Source organism: Carcharhinus amblyrhynchos, chromosome 29 (genome assembly GCF_965287045.1).
Source record: "Carcharhinus amblyrhynchos chromosome 29, sCarAmb.v2.hapA, whole genome shotgun sequence".
Lineage (NCBI taxonomy): Eukaryota > Metazoa > Chordata > Chondrichthyes > Carcharhiniformes > Carcharhinidae > Carcharhinus > Carcharhinus amblyrhynchos.
Window position 1 is genome coordinate 4,783,488 of NC_137352.1, and position 17,063 is coordinate 4,800,550.

At 41.0% G+C, this 17,063-nt stretch overlaps 1 protein-coding gene across 2 annotated transcripts in view; it reads left to right on the forward strand.

Annotated features, from left to right (window-relative positions):
* The first annotated feature begins 1,955 nt into the window (after positions 1–1,955).
* LOC145359789 (coatomer subunit delta) overlaps positions 1,956–17,063 on the forward strand; it is a 37,291-nt gene continuing 22,183 nt past the window's right edge. For both annotated transcript variants that reach the window (XM_080214566.1, XM_080214567.1), the window contains exons 1-2: positions 1,956–2,098; positions 14,957–15,220. In XM_080214566.1, coding sequence (XP_080070692.1) covers positions 2,096–2,098; positions 14,957–15,220 — 267 coding nt within the window. In that variant the 5' untranslated portion in view covers positions 1,956–2,095. The remainder of the gene's footprint in view (positions 2,099–14,956; positions 15,221–17,063) is intronic.

A 17,063-nucleotide genomic window follows, 5' to 3' on the forward strand; every position in this document is an offset into this window, starting at 1 on the left:
GTTATAGTATTTGGGGTTACAGTGATTGGGGTTACAGTGATTGGGGTTATAGTATTTGGGGTTACAGTGATTGGGGTTACAGTATTTGGGGTTACAGTGATTGGGGTTACAGTATTTGGGGTTACAGTGATTGGGGTTACAGTATTTGGGATTACAGTGATTGGGGTTATAGTATTTGGGGTTACAGTGATTGGAGTTATAGTATTTGGGGTTACAGTGATTGGGGTTACAGTATTTGGGGTTACAGTGATGGGGTTACAGTGATTGGGGTTACAGTATTTGGGGTTACAGTGATTGGGGTTATAGTATTTGGGGTTACAGTATTTGGGATTACAGTGATTGGGGTTACAGTATTTGGGGTTACAGTGATTGGAGTTATAGTATTTGGGGTTACAGTGATTGGGGTTATAGTATTTGGGGTTACAGTGATTGGGGTTACAGTATTTGGGGTTACAGTGATTGGGGTTACAGTATTTGGGGTTACAGTGATTGGGGTTACAGTATTTGGGGTTACAGTATTTGGGGTTACAGTGATTGGGGTTATAGTATTTGGGGTTACAGTGATTGGGGTTATAGTATTTGGGGTTACAGTGATTGGGGTTATAGTATTTGGGGTTACAGTGATTGGGGTTACAGTGATTGGGGTTATAGTATTTGGGGTTACAGTGATTGGGGTTACAGTGATTGGGGTTATAGTATTTGGGGTTACAGTGATTGGGGTTATAGTATTTGGGGTTACAGTGATTGGGGTTACAGTGATTGGGGTTATAGTATTTGGGGTTACAGTGATTGGGGTTATAGTATTTGGGGTTACAGTGATTGGGGTTATAGTATTTGGGGTTACAGTGATTGGGGTTACAGTGATTGGGGTTATAGTATTTGGGGTTACAGTGATTGGGGTTACAGTGATTGGGGTTATAGTATTTGGGGTTACAGTGATTGGGGTTATAGTATTTGGGGTTACAGTGATTGGGGTTACAGTGATTGGGGTTACAGTGATTGGGGTTATAGTATTTGGGGTTACAGAGATTGGGGTTATAGTATTTGGGGTTACAGAGATTGGGGTTATAGTATTTGGGGTTACAGTGATTGGGGTTATAGTATTTGGGGTTACAGTGATTGGGGTTATAGTATTTGGGGTTACAGTGATTGGGGTTATAGTATTTGGGGTTACAGTGATTGGGGTTACAGTGATTGGGGTTATAGTATTTGGGGTTACAGTGATTGGGGTTACAGTGATTGGGGTTATAGTATTTGGGGTTACAGTGATTGGGGTTATAGTATTTGGGGTTACAGAGATTGGGGTTATAGTATTTGGGGTTACAGTGATTGGGGTTATAGTATTTGGGGTTACAGAGATTGGGGTTATAGTATTTGGGGTTACAGTGATTGGGGTTACAGTATTTGGGGTTACAGTGATTGGGGTTATAGTATTTGGGGTTATAGTATTTGGGGTTACAGTGATTGGGGTTACAGTGATTGGGGTTATAGTATTTGGGGTTACAGTGATTGGGGTTATAGTATTTGGGGTTACAGTGATTGGGGTTACAGTGATTGGGGTTATAGTATTTGGGGTTACAGTGATTGGGGTTATAGTATTTGGGGTTATAGTGATTGGGGTTATAGTATTTGGGGTTACAGAGATTGGGGTTATAGTATTTGGGGTTACAGAGATTGGGGTTATAGTATTTGGGGTTATAGTATTTGGGGTTACAGTGATTGGGGTTACAGTATTTGGGGTTACAGTGATTGGGGTTATAGTATTTGGGGTTACAGTGATTGGGGTTATAGTATTTGGGGTTACAGTGATTGGGGTTATAGTATTTGGGGTTACAGTGATTGGGGTTATAGTATTTGGGGTTACAGTGCGGTCTTTGCTCCTGTTGTTGTGAATGAGTCTGGGGCTACCGCTGCCCTTTGAACCCCCGGCGCCCTGACTTCCGGTTGGAGACGTGGCCGCCGCCGCCATCTTGCCGGCGCCCCGATCGCCGCCGAGAGTCCGCCCGCCCGCCGGTTCCAGCTCAGCGGCATCCCCCTCGGTCAGCGCCGCGGCAAGTTCACCCAGCCAAGGAAGAGGTCTCCAGACGACTCCAAGATGGTGAGAGAGCGCACAGCGCGGCCTTCCTTTTCTCCTCCTCCCCTCTCCGCTTTAGGAAAGTCCAGGTTGAGCCTGAGCTAGGCCGCAGTCCCCTTCAGGATCAAACTCCCCATTCCTTCATCAAAATACCCCCCTCAGTGTGCTTCAAATGGTGGCTTGAGAGGTGGGGAGAGAATCTGGCCTCAATACTGAGCTGAATTGCCTGTTTCCCCTTTCTGAACTGTCAGGACATTACTGATAAATGTATTCCTGCCTCCTAATTCCTGATTAAATGAGTACTGCTCACTTGTAGTAACCTATGAGTCCAGTCTGTCCTTAGGTTCGGTCAAATAACACTTATTTTTCAAACAAACTTTACTTCGTTCGCATTCTCCACCCAAGTACTCAAATTATGACAGTGTGGTTTAAATGTTGGTTTGAAAGGTGGGTGAGAAAATTTGAACAGAAATCCCCTTTCAGGACAATCACTATCGGTAAATGCTATTCCTGTCTCCTAATTCATGTTTTAAATGAATGCATCTTCTTTCTTATGCCCCACAAAGTCAGTCTGCTCTCAGCTTAGGTTAAACAGGACTTTTTTTTAACAAACTTTTCTTCGTTCAGTTAACGCTTTCCACTGAAATATTTAAATTATATTCTGGTTTAAATGATGGTTTGAGAAGTAGTTAAGCAAATCTGAACAGAAGATTACCTCTTTTCCCCTTTCAGAACAATCAAGACACTATTGATCAATGCTTTCTTTTTGCTTGACTCATAATTCCTGTTTAAATGAGCGCAGTTGGGTTCTGATGCCCCACCACGTCAGTCTGCTCTTAGGCTGGATTAAATAATACTTCTTTTCTTTAGCTATCATTTTCCACCAAAACACTCAAATTATGTCAGTGGGGCTGACTGCAAAAAATATGCTGAACATATACTTCATAGGGTATCGAGGCTTGAAAGCCCTGGTTGGAGATCCTTTGTCAGAGCCCTTGCTAATGAATCTGAAACGTTTTTTTTATTTTTGCAGCTGTTGTATTACCAACAATTTCTGATTCTATTTCAACCGTCTACCGTTTCTTTTTCTTGGTATTAAATCTGTTTCCTTCGGTGTAGAGTAAGTTTTAGTGTGGAGAGAGGGCGGTCAGTATCCAAATGTGACACATCATCATTCCACATTAAAACAGTTCAAGATGGAACTGTGTAAAGTAGCTCACCTACTTGTGGTGTTTGGAAGTTCATGTTGGGGTTTAAAATGGAATGTTATCTTTTTAAGCAATATAATGCTCGTTTTTCCTCATTTATGCCGAAACATAAAAGTTAGGAGTTAGTCTAAGGTATAGTTGGTGAACTTTGAGTTTCTGTGTTATTGTCATTAGAATATATTGCCCTGGTCATATTCATATTTGTTTTCTGTCATACAGGTTTTTTGAGGTTGCAGTATTGTTGGGGAAAATGTAAACTTTAGGTTCCACCTGTTTGTCACTTGAGACAGTTTGTTGTGTAGCTGCGCTCGTGATTTTGTTAAATGTGTGCTAGATGTTAGCATTTGAGTATTTATATTGATCCTTCTATGTTGATAGCAAGCTACAATTTAGATTTTAAATGGTGCAAGCTGAGATTTTGCTGTGTTTTTGGATTAGAAGTGTAGAAAGTGGTGTTAGAGCTTAAAGTGAGGGACAATTTTCCCTACATGCTTTTTGGAATGACTTCCTTGCTTGACTTTGGTTGTAAAGTTGCAATTCCTTGATGGCTGCTGTGCAACTGTAAAGTATCAAGGCGTGCTGCTGGTGATCATGAGTTTTTGAAAGCTGTGTGTAAAATGTGCTCTATTCTACTGTTAAATGGAAATTTAAAACAGCAGTGTTATTTGTCTTTTTTTATCCCTTATTAATGTATGAACTGACTGCAATACTGAACATAAAGGCTTCATATTTAATGCCAAGTTTCTACTGAGTTACCTGATCTTGGGCAAGACCAAGTGCCATAGTGCCCCTCAGCTGGAGAACAGTGTGGAAGTCAACCAGGAGGCTCGGCCTTTTGACTAACTTCAAGCATGAGATCAGATGTAATGCTTGTCCTTCTCAGCTTGGACCTGGTATCTTTCTTTTGTGGAGACCATGAATTGGATTCAATTTTAATAGGTTTTTGCAACAAGCAAGGAGATGGATTAAGGGCTTGCCCTGTTCACTCTGCGCAATAGCTTTGTAACTTTAAGACAGGATTAACATTTTTTTAAAAAGGTCATCACTAATTGGAATCCAGTCAGTGTTGCTGTAATTCCCTTCCCAACAGCACTGTATGTGTGCCTACAACACATGGACACAGTTCACTACCTCAGGAGCAGTAGGGATGGCCAATAAAACCACTTCCCATCACTGAATAAAAAAAGTCTGGAAAATGTTATCTTCGTTAAGTGCTGTGGAAACAAGACTAAGAAAATTCAGGATAAAAAAAGCAGTAGAAAATAAGGATAAAAACAAAATGCCACAGACACTGGAACATACAACAAAAACAGAAAATGTTGGAATATCTCAACAGGTCTGACAGCATCTGTGGGGAGAATAGAGCCAACGTTACGATGACCCTTCGTCAGAGCTCAGCTGAACAGTTAGATTTGCTGAGATTTTCCAGAAAATGTGGATAGGGACACGGTGTATTTTCTGCATCAATTAAGGAAAATTACATTAACAAAGGATGCTTAGTTGAGTATATTCAAGACTAAGATCAGTTTTTGGGCACTAAAGGAGTGTGGCAAAGTGAAGATAAAAGATCAGCCATGATCTTATTGAATGGCAGAGCAGTTTTGCGGAGCCTTAGGGTTGCATCATTTAGTGTTCTGTATCACAATTCTTGGTGTGTGTATTTAGGAAGTTGGTGTAGGCGCAGTGAGCTTGCTTGTCTGTGTTTCACTGGCTTTATGTACAGTGAAATATGAGGCTTGCTATCATGCATGCTACTTAACTCAGTGGGCGGAATTCTTCCAAGCCCCTGCTGGCGTCTTTGGTGGGAGAACATGATGGGAGGGGCAGAAATCATTTGCATGTCTGTGCGAATTGCAGCAGGATCTTTGCTGGTGCCCGCTTCAGTAGGTTCCTAGTGAACTATCTTCATCCTCAGGACACCCATACAGAGAATTTGTGGAGATCCATCTTAATTTCCAGGTGGTCCACCATCTTTCTCCAGTAGTGGGTCAGTGATGTTGGACACCTTTTTGATGTGGCACCCCACATGATGGCAGACTAAATCCCATCCAGACCTGGCCTGCCACTGAATGCGGTACCAAGCACTCTGGTAAATCATTTAACGAGGCTAGTTTAGAAGATTTGGTGTGTTTTCCTGCTGACTACCGCAGCAGGAAGCACTCTACCTGAGAAGCAATTCCTCCATCTTTGGACACAGTGCAATTTAGCATGGCCAATGCACTTAACCTGTCTTTTGGATGAGGAGGAAACCAGAGCCCCCAGAGGAAATCCACACAGATGTGGGGAGAACATGCTGACAGTGACCTAAGCTGGGAATTGAACCCAGGTCCTGGGTGTTCTGAGGCAACAACACTGTGCCATCCAAGTTGTGTTGCATGGAGCTGCAGTGTGTAGACCAGCTGGTTTGACTTTTTGGGAAGAAAGAATTTGTAATTGTACAGCATCTTTTAAATCAGTGGAATGTCCCTCAGTGCTTCACACCAACCACCTGCAGCCAAAAATGGATGAGCAATCTTGATCTCCTCCTGGGATTCCCATTATCACAATTGCCAATCTTCAGCCAATTCAATTAATTCTACATAGTATCAGCAAACGGCTGAAGCCCCTGGGTTCGCCAAAGAATATGAGCATTGACAATATCCAATTTATGATCCTGAAGACTTGTGCTCTGGCACTGGCTTCATCCCTAGCCAAGCTGTTCCAGTGCAAATACAACAATGGCATTCACCCAACAATGTGGAAAATTTCTGAGGGTTATAGAAGGTATAACAAATCCAATCTGGCCAATTACTGCCCATCAGTCTCAATCATCAGTAAAGTGATGGAAGGTGTCTAAGCAACACTTGCACAGCAATAATCTCACTGTTCACTTTGAGTTCTGCTGGGGCCACTTAGTTCCTGACTTCGTTACAGCCTTGGTCCAAACATGGACAGATGAGTTGAACTTAAAGTTATGTGAATGAGGCTGCCCTTGATATTAGGTTACCATTTGACTGAGAATGGCACCAAGGAACCATAGATTTAAATCACTGGGAATCTGGGAAATCTTTCCAATAGTTAGCACTAAGGAAGATGGTCTCGTTGAAAGCCAATCATCTCAGTCTTGGGACATCCTGCAGGAGTTCCTAAAGTTACACACTAGGCCCAACTCTCTCTGGCTGCTTCTTCATAAGATGGGAAATGGGAATGTTTGCTGATAATTTTGCAATTTTCACCATTTGCAACTCCTACAGAAACAGTCCACGTCCATATGCAGCAAGACCTTGACACATTCGGGCTTGATCTGATAAGTGGCAAGTAACATTCACATCACACAAGTGCCAGGTAATGACTGTCTCCAACAAGAGAGAATCCAACCATCTCCCCTTGGCATTCATAGAAACCCTACGGTGCAGAAAGGGGCCATTTGGCCCATCGAGTCTGCACCGAACACAATCCCACCCAGGCCCTACCCCCATATCCCTACATATTTACCTACTAATCCCTCTAACCTATGCATCTCAGGACACTAGGGGTAATTTTAGCAAGGCCAATCAACCTAACCCACACATCTTTGGACTGTGGGAGGAAACTCACACAGACTCAGGGAGAACGTGCAAACTCCACACAGACAGTGACCCAAGCCAGGAATCGAACTCAGGTCCCTGGAGCTGTGAAGCAGCGGTGCTAACCACTGTGCTACCGTGCCCTGGCAGTGTCATTGTTGAATCCGCAACTATTAGCATGGAGGTTCCCATTGACCAGAAACTGAACTGGGCCAGGCATTTAAACATTGTGGCTACTAGAGCAGGTCAGAGGCTGGGAATCCTGCAGCAAGTAACTTGCCTCCTGTTTCCCCAAAGCCTGGCCACCGCCTACAAAGCACAATACAGGAATGTGATGGAATAATCTCCACTTGCTTGGATGAATGCAGCTCCACCAACATTCAAGAAGTTTGACACTAGGACAAAGCAGCCTTCTTGGTTGGCACCCTGTCCACCAGCATAAACATTCATTCCTTCCATTACCAATGCACAGTGACAGCAGTGTGTACCATCTACAAAATGCACTGCAGCTCATTGCCAACCTTTCTTCAGCAGTGCCTCAACCACCTTGGAGAGGCTGCAGTTGCAGGGAAACACCACTGTCTGCAAGCTCCCTCTTGAGTCACATTCCATTTTGACTTGGAACTATATTGCCATTCCTTCACTGTCACTGGGCCAATATTCTAAAACATCTGTCCGAACGGCACTTTTAGTGTACCCGCTACACCCATGTAAATTGCTGCAGTTTAAGACAGTTTGCTGACATTTTATCAAGGGCAATTGTGGTGAATAATGAATGCTGGCCTTGCCAGTGATGCGCTCATCCCTTAAGCAAATTTTAAAAATAAATTACTTTAATAAAGTCTGAACAGGCAGGCATTTTTTTTTGTAAAGACTATGGTCTGGCCTGTTGGAAATCTTCCAAGTTATGACAGGGTTTGATAGTGTAGACATAGGGGTCATATTTCCAGTTATAGAGAGTTCAAAGCACAGGATCACAAATAAATGATTGTCTCAAAGAAACCCAGTTGAGAATTCAGGAGTAACAGTTTTCTCCTGAGTGGTAAAAATGTGGAATTGGCTATCACACGGAGTAAGTGGTGATTCAATTGCTAGCTCTGTCACTAAAGAGTCAGAAGTTCAGTTTTGCTCCAGAGACTTGAACAAAAATATCTAGGATGGCATTCCAGTACACGACTGAAGGAGTGAAGCACCATTGGAACTACGCTCTTTTGGATGAGATGTTAAATTCTCAGGTGGGTGTAAGATTCTATGACACTTTGCTGAAGCACCTATTCCACCTGTATTGACCAATATTTATTCTCTATCAAGATCACTTAATGTGATCTGATCATTGTTGCATTGAATGTCTGAAACGCCACCTTCTGCTCTGAAGTTCTCTGTTCCCATTGCTGAATGTGTGAGCTTGCTGTGCATAAATTGGCTGTCACATTTCCTAAATTATGACAGTGGCTAAATTCTTAATTGTTTCTAAACGTCTTTGTTTTTCCTGAGGTTATGAAGTGTGCTGTAGCAAGTCTTTTTCCTTTGAGATGAATAGTGTAAATGCATTTCAGGAAAATTAAGCAGGGGAGAAATTAATAGAAAGTTGTCCTGATAGTGTGGAGACATTTCATGCAGAGAATAAAACATTGGCTTGGACGAGATGCAACAAACTTATGTTGTCGTGCCACAAGTATTTGTATGCAGAAAGATGTCCGAATGTGAAATTATCCTTTTAGTAGTGTTGTAGCAGGAGATGAGTGCCTCTTTCCTCTTGAAAAAAAGCATCTGCAATAATGCAACACTTCACAAATGCTGTATCGAATGATTTCCTTTTTACAAGTTCCAGGGCTGGAATAATTCTTGAATCCAGTCTCCTGACAAGTGAGTGTGCTGTCACTGAACCAAGCTCTTTAGGTGATTGCCGTTTTATCAAAAATCTATTAATCCCAGGTTTAGTGTTAGTAATTGATCTAGCATTAACTGTAACTTGTGAAAGACTGTTCCAAGTTTCCGCTGCCCTTTGTGTGGAGAAGGATATTTTATCTTTAGTCCTGAAATGCCTAGCTTTAATTTTTAGGCTATGGTCCCTAGTCCAAGTCATTTTATTCAACTGAAATATTTTCTTTCTATCCGCTGTTTCCATTTAATGCCTCAACTGCAATCAAATTTCTTAACTTTTGGATTTTAGGAAATCAAATCTTCTATTCGTTTGCATTTTAATTTGTATAGTGATTTAGATTTGGTATTATGGTCATTTACTCATCTTTGAGATCAAAGTGGAAGAAGAAGAGTTGTTTAAAACACTAGGCTGTAACTTCCATGTATACCAATGCCACCATAAGGGTACACCCTGAAGATACACTGGGAACCCCTCAGGCCTTCACAGCTAAGGGTCTGCATGGCAAATGCTCAGGAGTGCTGACATGCCCAGTGTAATTATTAGGTGCTAAGAGCCATCTGGAAACATGTTTAAATTGTAAACTTCACATGATCCTGACAGGGTTGCATCAATAGTTACTCAAAAAAGTTTGGAATTTAAACCTCTTCTAACTTCCGTGTAACAACTATGAAGACCCTGATTGACACCATCTTTGTAATGACCTGATCCTCCCCCAACCCCACCCCCCCACCACCACCACCATCACCGTGGATACCCCCTTTCCTCATTACCTCCGAATCTCCCATTCTGCTCTGCCCCTCAAATCCTTTCCAGTTGCATTAGGCACTTACCCTCTCCCTGGCCTGTCAAGCACCTTTAAATTTCAATGAGACCTTTAATGCATCTGATTTAAGGCAGCTAGTGCCACTTAAGAAAAAAAAGTGGGGGCTTGATGGAGCTGGACTTTGCTGGGGAAGAGCTGCACTACCTGGATCTCTTCCAGCCTGAGTTGGAAGGTCTGGCAAACATGACATAAGAATTTGAGCATAGAGTGGCAGTCTGAAACTGATTGGGCCACAACTTCCTCGTAGCAGCAATTATTCTCCCTTAATGTAACTTGAATACCGGACAAGCTGATTACAAATTGAAAGCGGTTTGATATTCCTTAAGTTCCCTACACATTTCGGTGCTGATATATTGCAGTATGTAATGAACTTGTTACCGGGCAGTGCTCATTCTACAGTATTTGCATACTGGGAGAAGCATAGATAACTACAGCTAAGACCTGGTTGCTTTCTTAAACTTAGAAAATAAGGGAAAGTTTTTGCTAATATTTCCTCTTTTTTTGAATCAGAAATAAAGTGCATGAAGATTTTTGTTTTGTAGGAAGTAATGAGTTTAGTGACTTTCTTCAGTTGGTGGTTTTATTCTCATGCTTCTTATAGGGCTTTACTCGTAATCCATTTTTTTTTATCTTTATAGCCTCTGCTGGTCAGAAGCAGGATGAGTTTTTTCCCATATCACTGTGAATACCTATCTCAAAGCAGCTGGTATGATGGATTTGACAGTGGGTAAATGGGGCAATTTACTACCTTTATTTAAAATTCTCTTGATGGAGAAGCACTTCACCTCAGCAAGATAAGTAGTAGGATCAGGAGTAAGTCATTCAACTCCTTGACTCTGCTCCTCCATTCAATAAGGTCATAGTTGGTCAACCTCAGCTATGTCTCCCTGCCTATGACACTTCAGATTGTTGGGGTAGCTATGGAGTTTAAACCAGTAAACCCTTACTTTACAGTGCTGCAATGTACAACATTTTTTCATCATTTTGTAGGTTTAATTTCTAGAGTTTTGGCATTTAGAATCCAATTTCGAATGGATGTGAAGGTGATGGTATAGAAGTGCACTCAGTTACTCAGCAAAGGTTCTGTGAATCATCAAGAAAATATAAATTTTATATTTGTGCTGTGAATATGTCCTGAGCTTGAATTAAAGCAATTCTTTCGTGCACGTAGAAGGAGCTTTATTTTGCATCTGATCTCGAACCTAACTTGGAAGCTTGAGGCCAGTATTGCAGAAACGATTTTTTTTTTCGGTTACTGACATTTACAATCTTAAGCAAAGTTTGCCCAAATTTTTAACACGCTTTTTAACTTTACACACTGAGGTCCAGACAGAATATTAATATAAAGTTATGAACTTTACCAGATCTCTCTAACTCAGATTACGCACTGCTAATTCTCGCCTTGTGATCATCATGCAGCACCTTTTGTTTTATGAAATGCAATTTTGGATTCAAACTTATTCACACGTTGTAGGTGTAAATTTAGAATCAGGCTTAAATTGGCATTCAAAACGTATTCAACTTGATGTCTGATGTTCTGGTTTCGAGTAGCAACTTGCCTCTTTGAAAAACTTTTGTCTGTTGTGAAATAAAACCAATCACTCTAATTTCCTTTGTGTCAGCCCAGATTTGGAATGAACAAAGGGTATATATTTTAAAATATGGGGCTTTTGTCTTGATAATCTTTATTTGCTTCCTCACCTAAGGGAAGATGTACTTCAAGGTCCAATGTTTCCTGCCTGAATTTGCCTGGAGTAAACTCTACCCCTCTCTCCTCTTGGAGGTTAATGACAGGTCTACAGTCAGTACGGTACTGCCATATTTCATTGTAGCTGAGATCAGAAAGTGGAGGATTCAAATCTCTCCACCACCTCATAGTGGGCGGCATGGCGGTTAGCACTGCTGCCTCACAGCGCCAGGGACTCGGGTTCGATTCCCGGCTTGGGTTACAGTTTGTGCGGAGTTTGCACGTTCTCCCCATGTCTGCATGGGTTTCCTCTGGGTGCTCCAGTTCCTCCCATGGTCTGAAAAATGTCCTGGTTCGGTGCATTGATCCGAACAGGCGCCGAGTGTGGCGACTAGGGGAATTTCAGAGTAACTTCATTGCAGTGTAAATGTAAGCCTTGTGACAAATAACTAAACTTAAACTTCAAAAATTTAGTGTTGGGCGTTGGTGCTTTAGTTTTCTGTAGCATTGTGATGGCAAGTTAAGCAATTTTAATGTGATTAAGTTCATTCTGCATTAATAGTTTTCAGAGATATGTGAATGAACTTAATCAACAATAGTATATCATTTCTGAAGGTTTATCCACAATGAAAATGAGTTGTGAATTTCTGGATAACCTGATTCATTAAAATATATGAAAAATTCAGGTGTGAGTATAACCACAGGACAAATAGAATTTGTTGTTGGAGAACTGGAAAATGGCACTCTTATAGTGCTGCAATTCCATGTTGTACTCCTGTTGAGCAGCGGGCGGAGAGTCAGCCTGCCGCCGGATTCACGAATATGGAGGTGTTCTGACATAGAAACGTGTCATTCTGCCCACTCGACCCGAGACTCCCACACTATCAAACAGATCCTGGAAGATGTCGGAAGTGCCAGACAGTCTGATCCAGTTTTTGATTCATTAGCTGAGGGCTGCGAGGAGTTCCTGGCCCCAGTCAGAGTGGAAGTGTTGCTTCCAGATGTGGAGACTCAGTATTAGCAAAACAAAGCTTATGTTGAACTGAACGTTTACAAGAGGAGCTTGGTGAGTTGGCATTACAATCTGAGGAGTTGAAGAAAGAAAGTATTATAGAAATATTACCATGTGCATGCTATGTAAGTGCTGTATTCTTACCCATGCCCTTGGTGTAGGTAATATTGTAACAAACAAGGAATTTCCACTCGTGCTTGAGTTAACTAATTGTACTACACCACATAAAAATATCATGTTTTCTGAAAGCAAAGTGCTTTGTTGTCAATATTTCTGGACTTGAGGAACTTTTCTGCCTCACCATATTTCAAAACTGGACTGGAATTTAAGGATTTAACACTTTACTCTTCAAAAAATAGTGAACTACTGAGAATTTTTATATCCCACGTAACAGCTTGTTTATAGTTGGAATTGAATGGTGAAAGTGTTTTTATGTATGTAACAAGTGTACCTATTTGGCCATCAAGGGAACAGATGTTTACCCTTTCGCTGTTTCTGTTGAGCACTTTCACAGCTGCTGGATCTAGTTAGAGACTGTACCTATGCAGGTATTTTAAAATTACTCATCAGAATTCTAGTGATGGTACATTGGCAAAGGCTGGAAAAGGTTTATACGTGCCAATACATACCAAAGCCCTTTGCCTGGGATTGGCTTGCAAATAGTCAATATTCAGATTTTTAATCATGACTTAGTGATCTTTGTATATCTATGGACATGAGTGAGCATTGGATCTGGTGTGCCCATATTAGTGGCTACCGTATAGATTCACACCTGAAGGATAAGTCAATTCAGGCAATTTACTATAGACTTAGAAGTATCTAACTTCAGAAGTAGCAAGGTCAAAGAAAAAAATGTTCTGTATATACTTTTTTGAGCATCATTTCATTCTTTAGCATTGTCAATTTGGCTTTCAGCTTCAAGATTTCAGTTGGTTTAAATCCTCAAGTTTCCCATTTTCTTCTGAGTTGTCAGTTAAGTTGTCATTAATCAACCAACATACCTTTCAGTGACCAAGCAAAATGATGCTTTGGCATTTTAAAAGGTTTGCATTATTCTACCCCTCCAAACTTTAGATGCATGACATGCTTGTTAAGTGGTCTTCTCGGCCTTCAATCCTGCAAGCTTCTAGGATTGTAGTTTCAAGTTGATGGTCACCTGGCAACCTATCCCCGAGTAGTTAATCTCCAGTGTTATCTGACTTCCACACCTGAACCTGAGCACATTGTCTAGGCTGATACTTTTCCGCAGTACTGAAGGAGTTTTGGCCTATGGAGTTATTCATCTGATTATATATGTGACCTTGCTGTGTTCTTTTCATAAAGTCACTACAGTACAGAAGCTAGCCACTCGGCCCATCAAGGTCGCACTGACTCTCTGACAGAGCGTCTTACCTAGGCCCTATCCCCAAAACTCCACATTTACCCCACTAACCCCAGTGCACACATCCTGGAACAATTTAGCATGGGCAGTCCTTCTAACCTGCACATCTTTGGACTTTTGAATTTCCCTGTCACCACTGACTCATGCTAAAAATAATTCATTGTAAAACTCAGAACCTGTGCCTATTGCTAGATATGATTCCACAATTGGCTAATATTTGCTGAACAATCTGGAATGGAGTATGCAAAAGAACACCAACAAACAATTAAAGATTATCAGTCAGATTCACAATGTGGCTCATTTATGTTTGCTAATCATACACATGGCCTTGTCTTCTGCAGGCAAAAGGGAAATGTCTAGGCATTGAATTAATTAAAAGCATGGGGAGGCAATAATCCCCTGGTGCATTCTCTATGGCAAGGTCTCGACCAATCAGACTGACTCTCCAATCACTCAGTGCTCTTTTCTCATCCAGTATAAATTATTACTTCCTTTGAAATTTGGAATTTTTGTGCCTATCCCGATGAGTGCAAGATGAAAAACTTCAGCTTGTCCCCTTTTCTTTTCAACAAACTCTAGTTATAAAACACTTTAGGAAATGAAAGAATGTAAGTTCTTCTGCAAGTGAGCTTGGCAAAAATAGTCACACTATTTGTGTATTGAGAATAATTTGCAAGGACATAAAGAGAGAATGGAAAAGTGGGGCTAACTCAGTTACTCCTTAAAAGAGCTTGCCCAGATTAAATGAGTCTAAATCCCTCTTTCTGTGTTGTAGTATTGTATGATTGAAGACCTGTCCAATCCTGTGGCATGTCTCAGGTTAAGTTGCCAATTTGTCCCTCTTTGAGGCCACTTTTTAGTGTTTGCTTCTAATATTTGGTGGAAGGTTTTTTTGCTCATTATATACCAAATAGTCTGAAGCTCAAAATTTGTGCACATGCAGTTAGGTCCAAAATTACATCCCTGCTGAAGTCCTACTGAAGATCTGAAGTCAGACAGTCCATAGTTAACCAGTCTGAGCTGCAAGCATTTGACATTGCCAATGTTTTTGATCAGAGACCCTGACTAGAATCTTTGTCCAAAGAATATTTACTGCATCCTATGATAAAAATATAGGATTGTTCAAAAGAGTATTTTCTGATGTCCAATTCAAGTCACTCCTTTGCCTGGTACATATGAAATGCTGTGTCTGAGGTATTGATAACAACTGAATTTGGCTAGCCAGCATATTTCAGTCTAGTTTATTTTATTAGAGTGGGAACATGCTGTACTTTCCCCATTGATAACTGCTTTTTCTCTCCTCTCTCTCTCTCTCTCTCTCTCTTTTTCTGTCTACTTCAGGTGCTGTTGGCTACAGCTGTTTGCACCAAGGCTGGGAAAGCAATTGTCTCACGGCAGTTTGTGGAAATGACAAGGACCCGAATTGAAGGTTTGCTGGCAGCATTCCCCAAACTAATGAACACTGGGAAGCAGCACACGTTTGTGGAGACAGAAAGCGTGCGGTATGTGTACCAGCCACTGGAAAAACTCTACATGGTATTGATCACAACCAAAAACAGCAACATCCTGGAAGATCTGGAAACGCTCCGTCTCTTCTCTCGAGTGGTAAGAGCAATAAACTCTGGCAGCTGCGAATACTGAAATTGATCTGAATTTATTGAGGCATGCCACTGATAATTGGTGCAACTGGATTTTGTCATCGTTTAGATCAACCCAGAATCCTCCATTCCTGTTGCTTTTGTCACAACCTATTGCAAAATCAAACTATTTGGCCAACTAACAATGACACAAGTTTGAGATTCATAGGATTTGAATGAACATGCCAAGTGGTAATTCACATGAATGATTCCAGTGATAAACATCTGTAGCTATGAGGATAGTTTGGAGAGGGTGGGTCTGTTTTCCTTGGCAAAAAGAAGGCTGAGAGCAGACTTGACAGAAAGATTCAAGATCCTGAGGGATATGGACAGGGTGAAGAGTAAGAAACTGTCCCCCCCTCAAAGAGTATATCAGGAACTAGAGGGCATGGATCCAAATGAATGGACAAAAAGTCAAAGTGATGTGAAGAAAAGATTTTTTTCAGCGAGGTGTGGTTGGAAATAACTTCCTGCGAGAGAGATGGAGGTAGATTCAATCGAAATATTCAAAATAGAATTGGATATCTATCTGAAAATAGAGAATGTGTAAGGTTACGGGGTTAAAGCAGGAGAGTGAGACTAAGTAGAATGCTCCTTAAGAGAGCCAATGCAGACTGGATGGGCTAAATTGCGTCCTTCTGCACTTAAAAAATTTTGTGATTAGAAAATCTTGCATATAGCAGATGTAGAGAAAAGCATTGGGATGTATGGTATGAGAATTGGAAATGAGTAAAATGACACTGGTAGGAAGGTTACCAAAATTAATCCACTGAAAATTTGAGTCAATTCAAAATATGGCCTTGAACTAGCTATTAGATTTGTGATTTCTGCCATAACATTAAGCAGACAGGCTTCATTCCCACTTAACCACTCTCTTAAATGTATGAATGGGCCTGTTCACATGCAAGAAATGGTAACAAAACTAATGTGTCACCACAGCAAGTCAATTCTTCACGTTACCTCAGCTGTGGGATTGATTTATTTATTTGGAAATGAGGTTTAGTTTGTTTAAATTTCATTTGATTAAGGATAATAAAGGATGAACATGTAGCAGTCCTCTAAGCAATACGTAGTAATATATTAGGTGGTGACACCCGGACATAGTTTTGCAACAGGTGGAAGAGCGATCTGAGATATTAAGTGAATGTCTGGGCCAGCTGAATAATATGAGGAATGGCAGCTGCATTTTCATGGTGAACAATATGTGAGGCCTGAAGAAGTGAGACATATTTCTTTAGTAATTACACTAATGTTATGCTAAGTTGCATTGTCCTGTCAGTCCACATTTTGAGAGTTAGGAAGTCTGCTTTGATCCTGTGGGTAACACTTTTGTCAGTCTGAAAGTTGTGAGTTCAAACCCCCAGTCCAGAGACTTGACTATAATCTCAGCTGATGCTCCCAGTGCAGTACTGTAAGAAGGCCGTACTCTGCAAGATTCACAGCTTGGCTACCACATTTACTGACAATTAAGTTACTACACACAAAATGTAATTAAGCAAAGTGCTGAAGCACTTTGGAAACATCACGGGAAGAGTGTTTTATAGATGCTAGTTAATTTAAATGCATCTTCATTTGAAAGGTAATTTAATGTTTAAATGAGAAACCGTCTGTTTCAGGCACACGGGAGATGATTGTCATAAAAGGATAAAGTAAGATTTGAGTGAGATGTGCTAAATTTTACACAATGTTTTAATTGCCCTTTAAGGAACTTGACCCAAATCTGAAAAGATGATGGAGTTAATTAGTCCATACATCCACTTCTTATCTCATGTGATTTGTATGCTACCGCGCTGCAGAGAATCATAAACCTT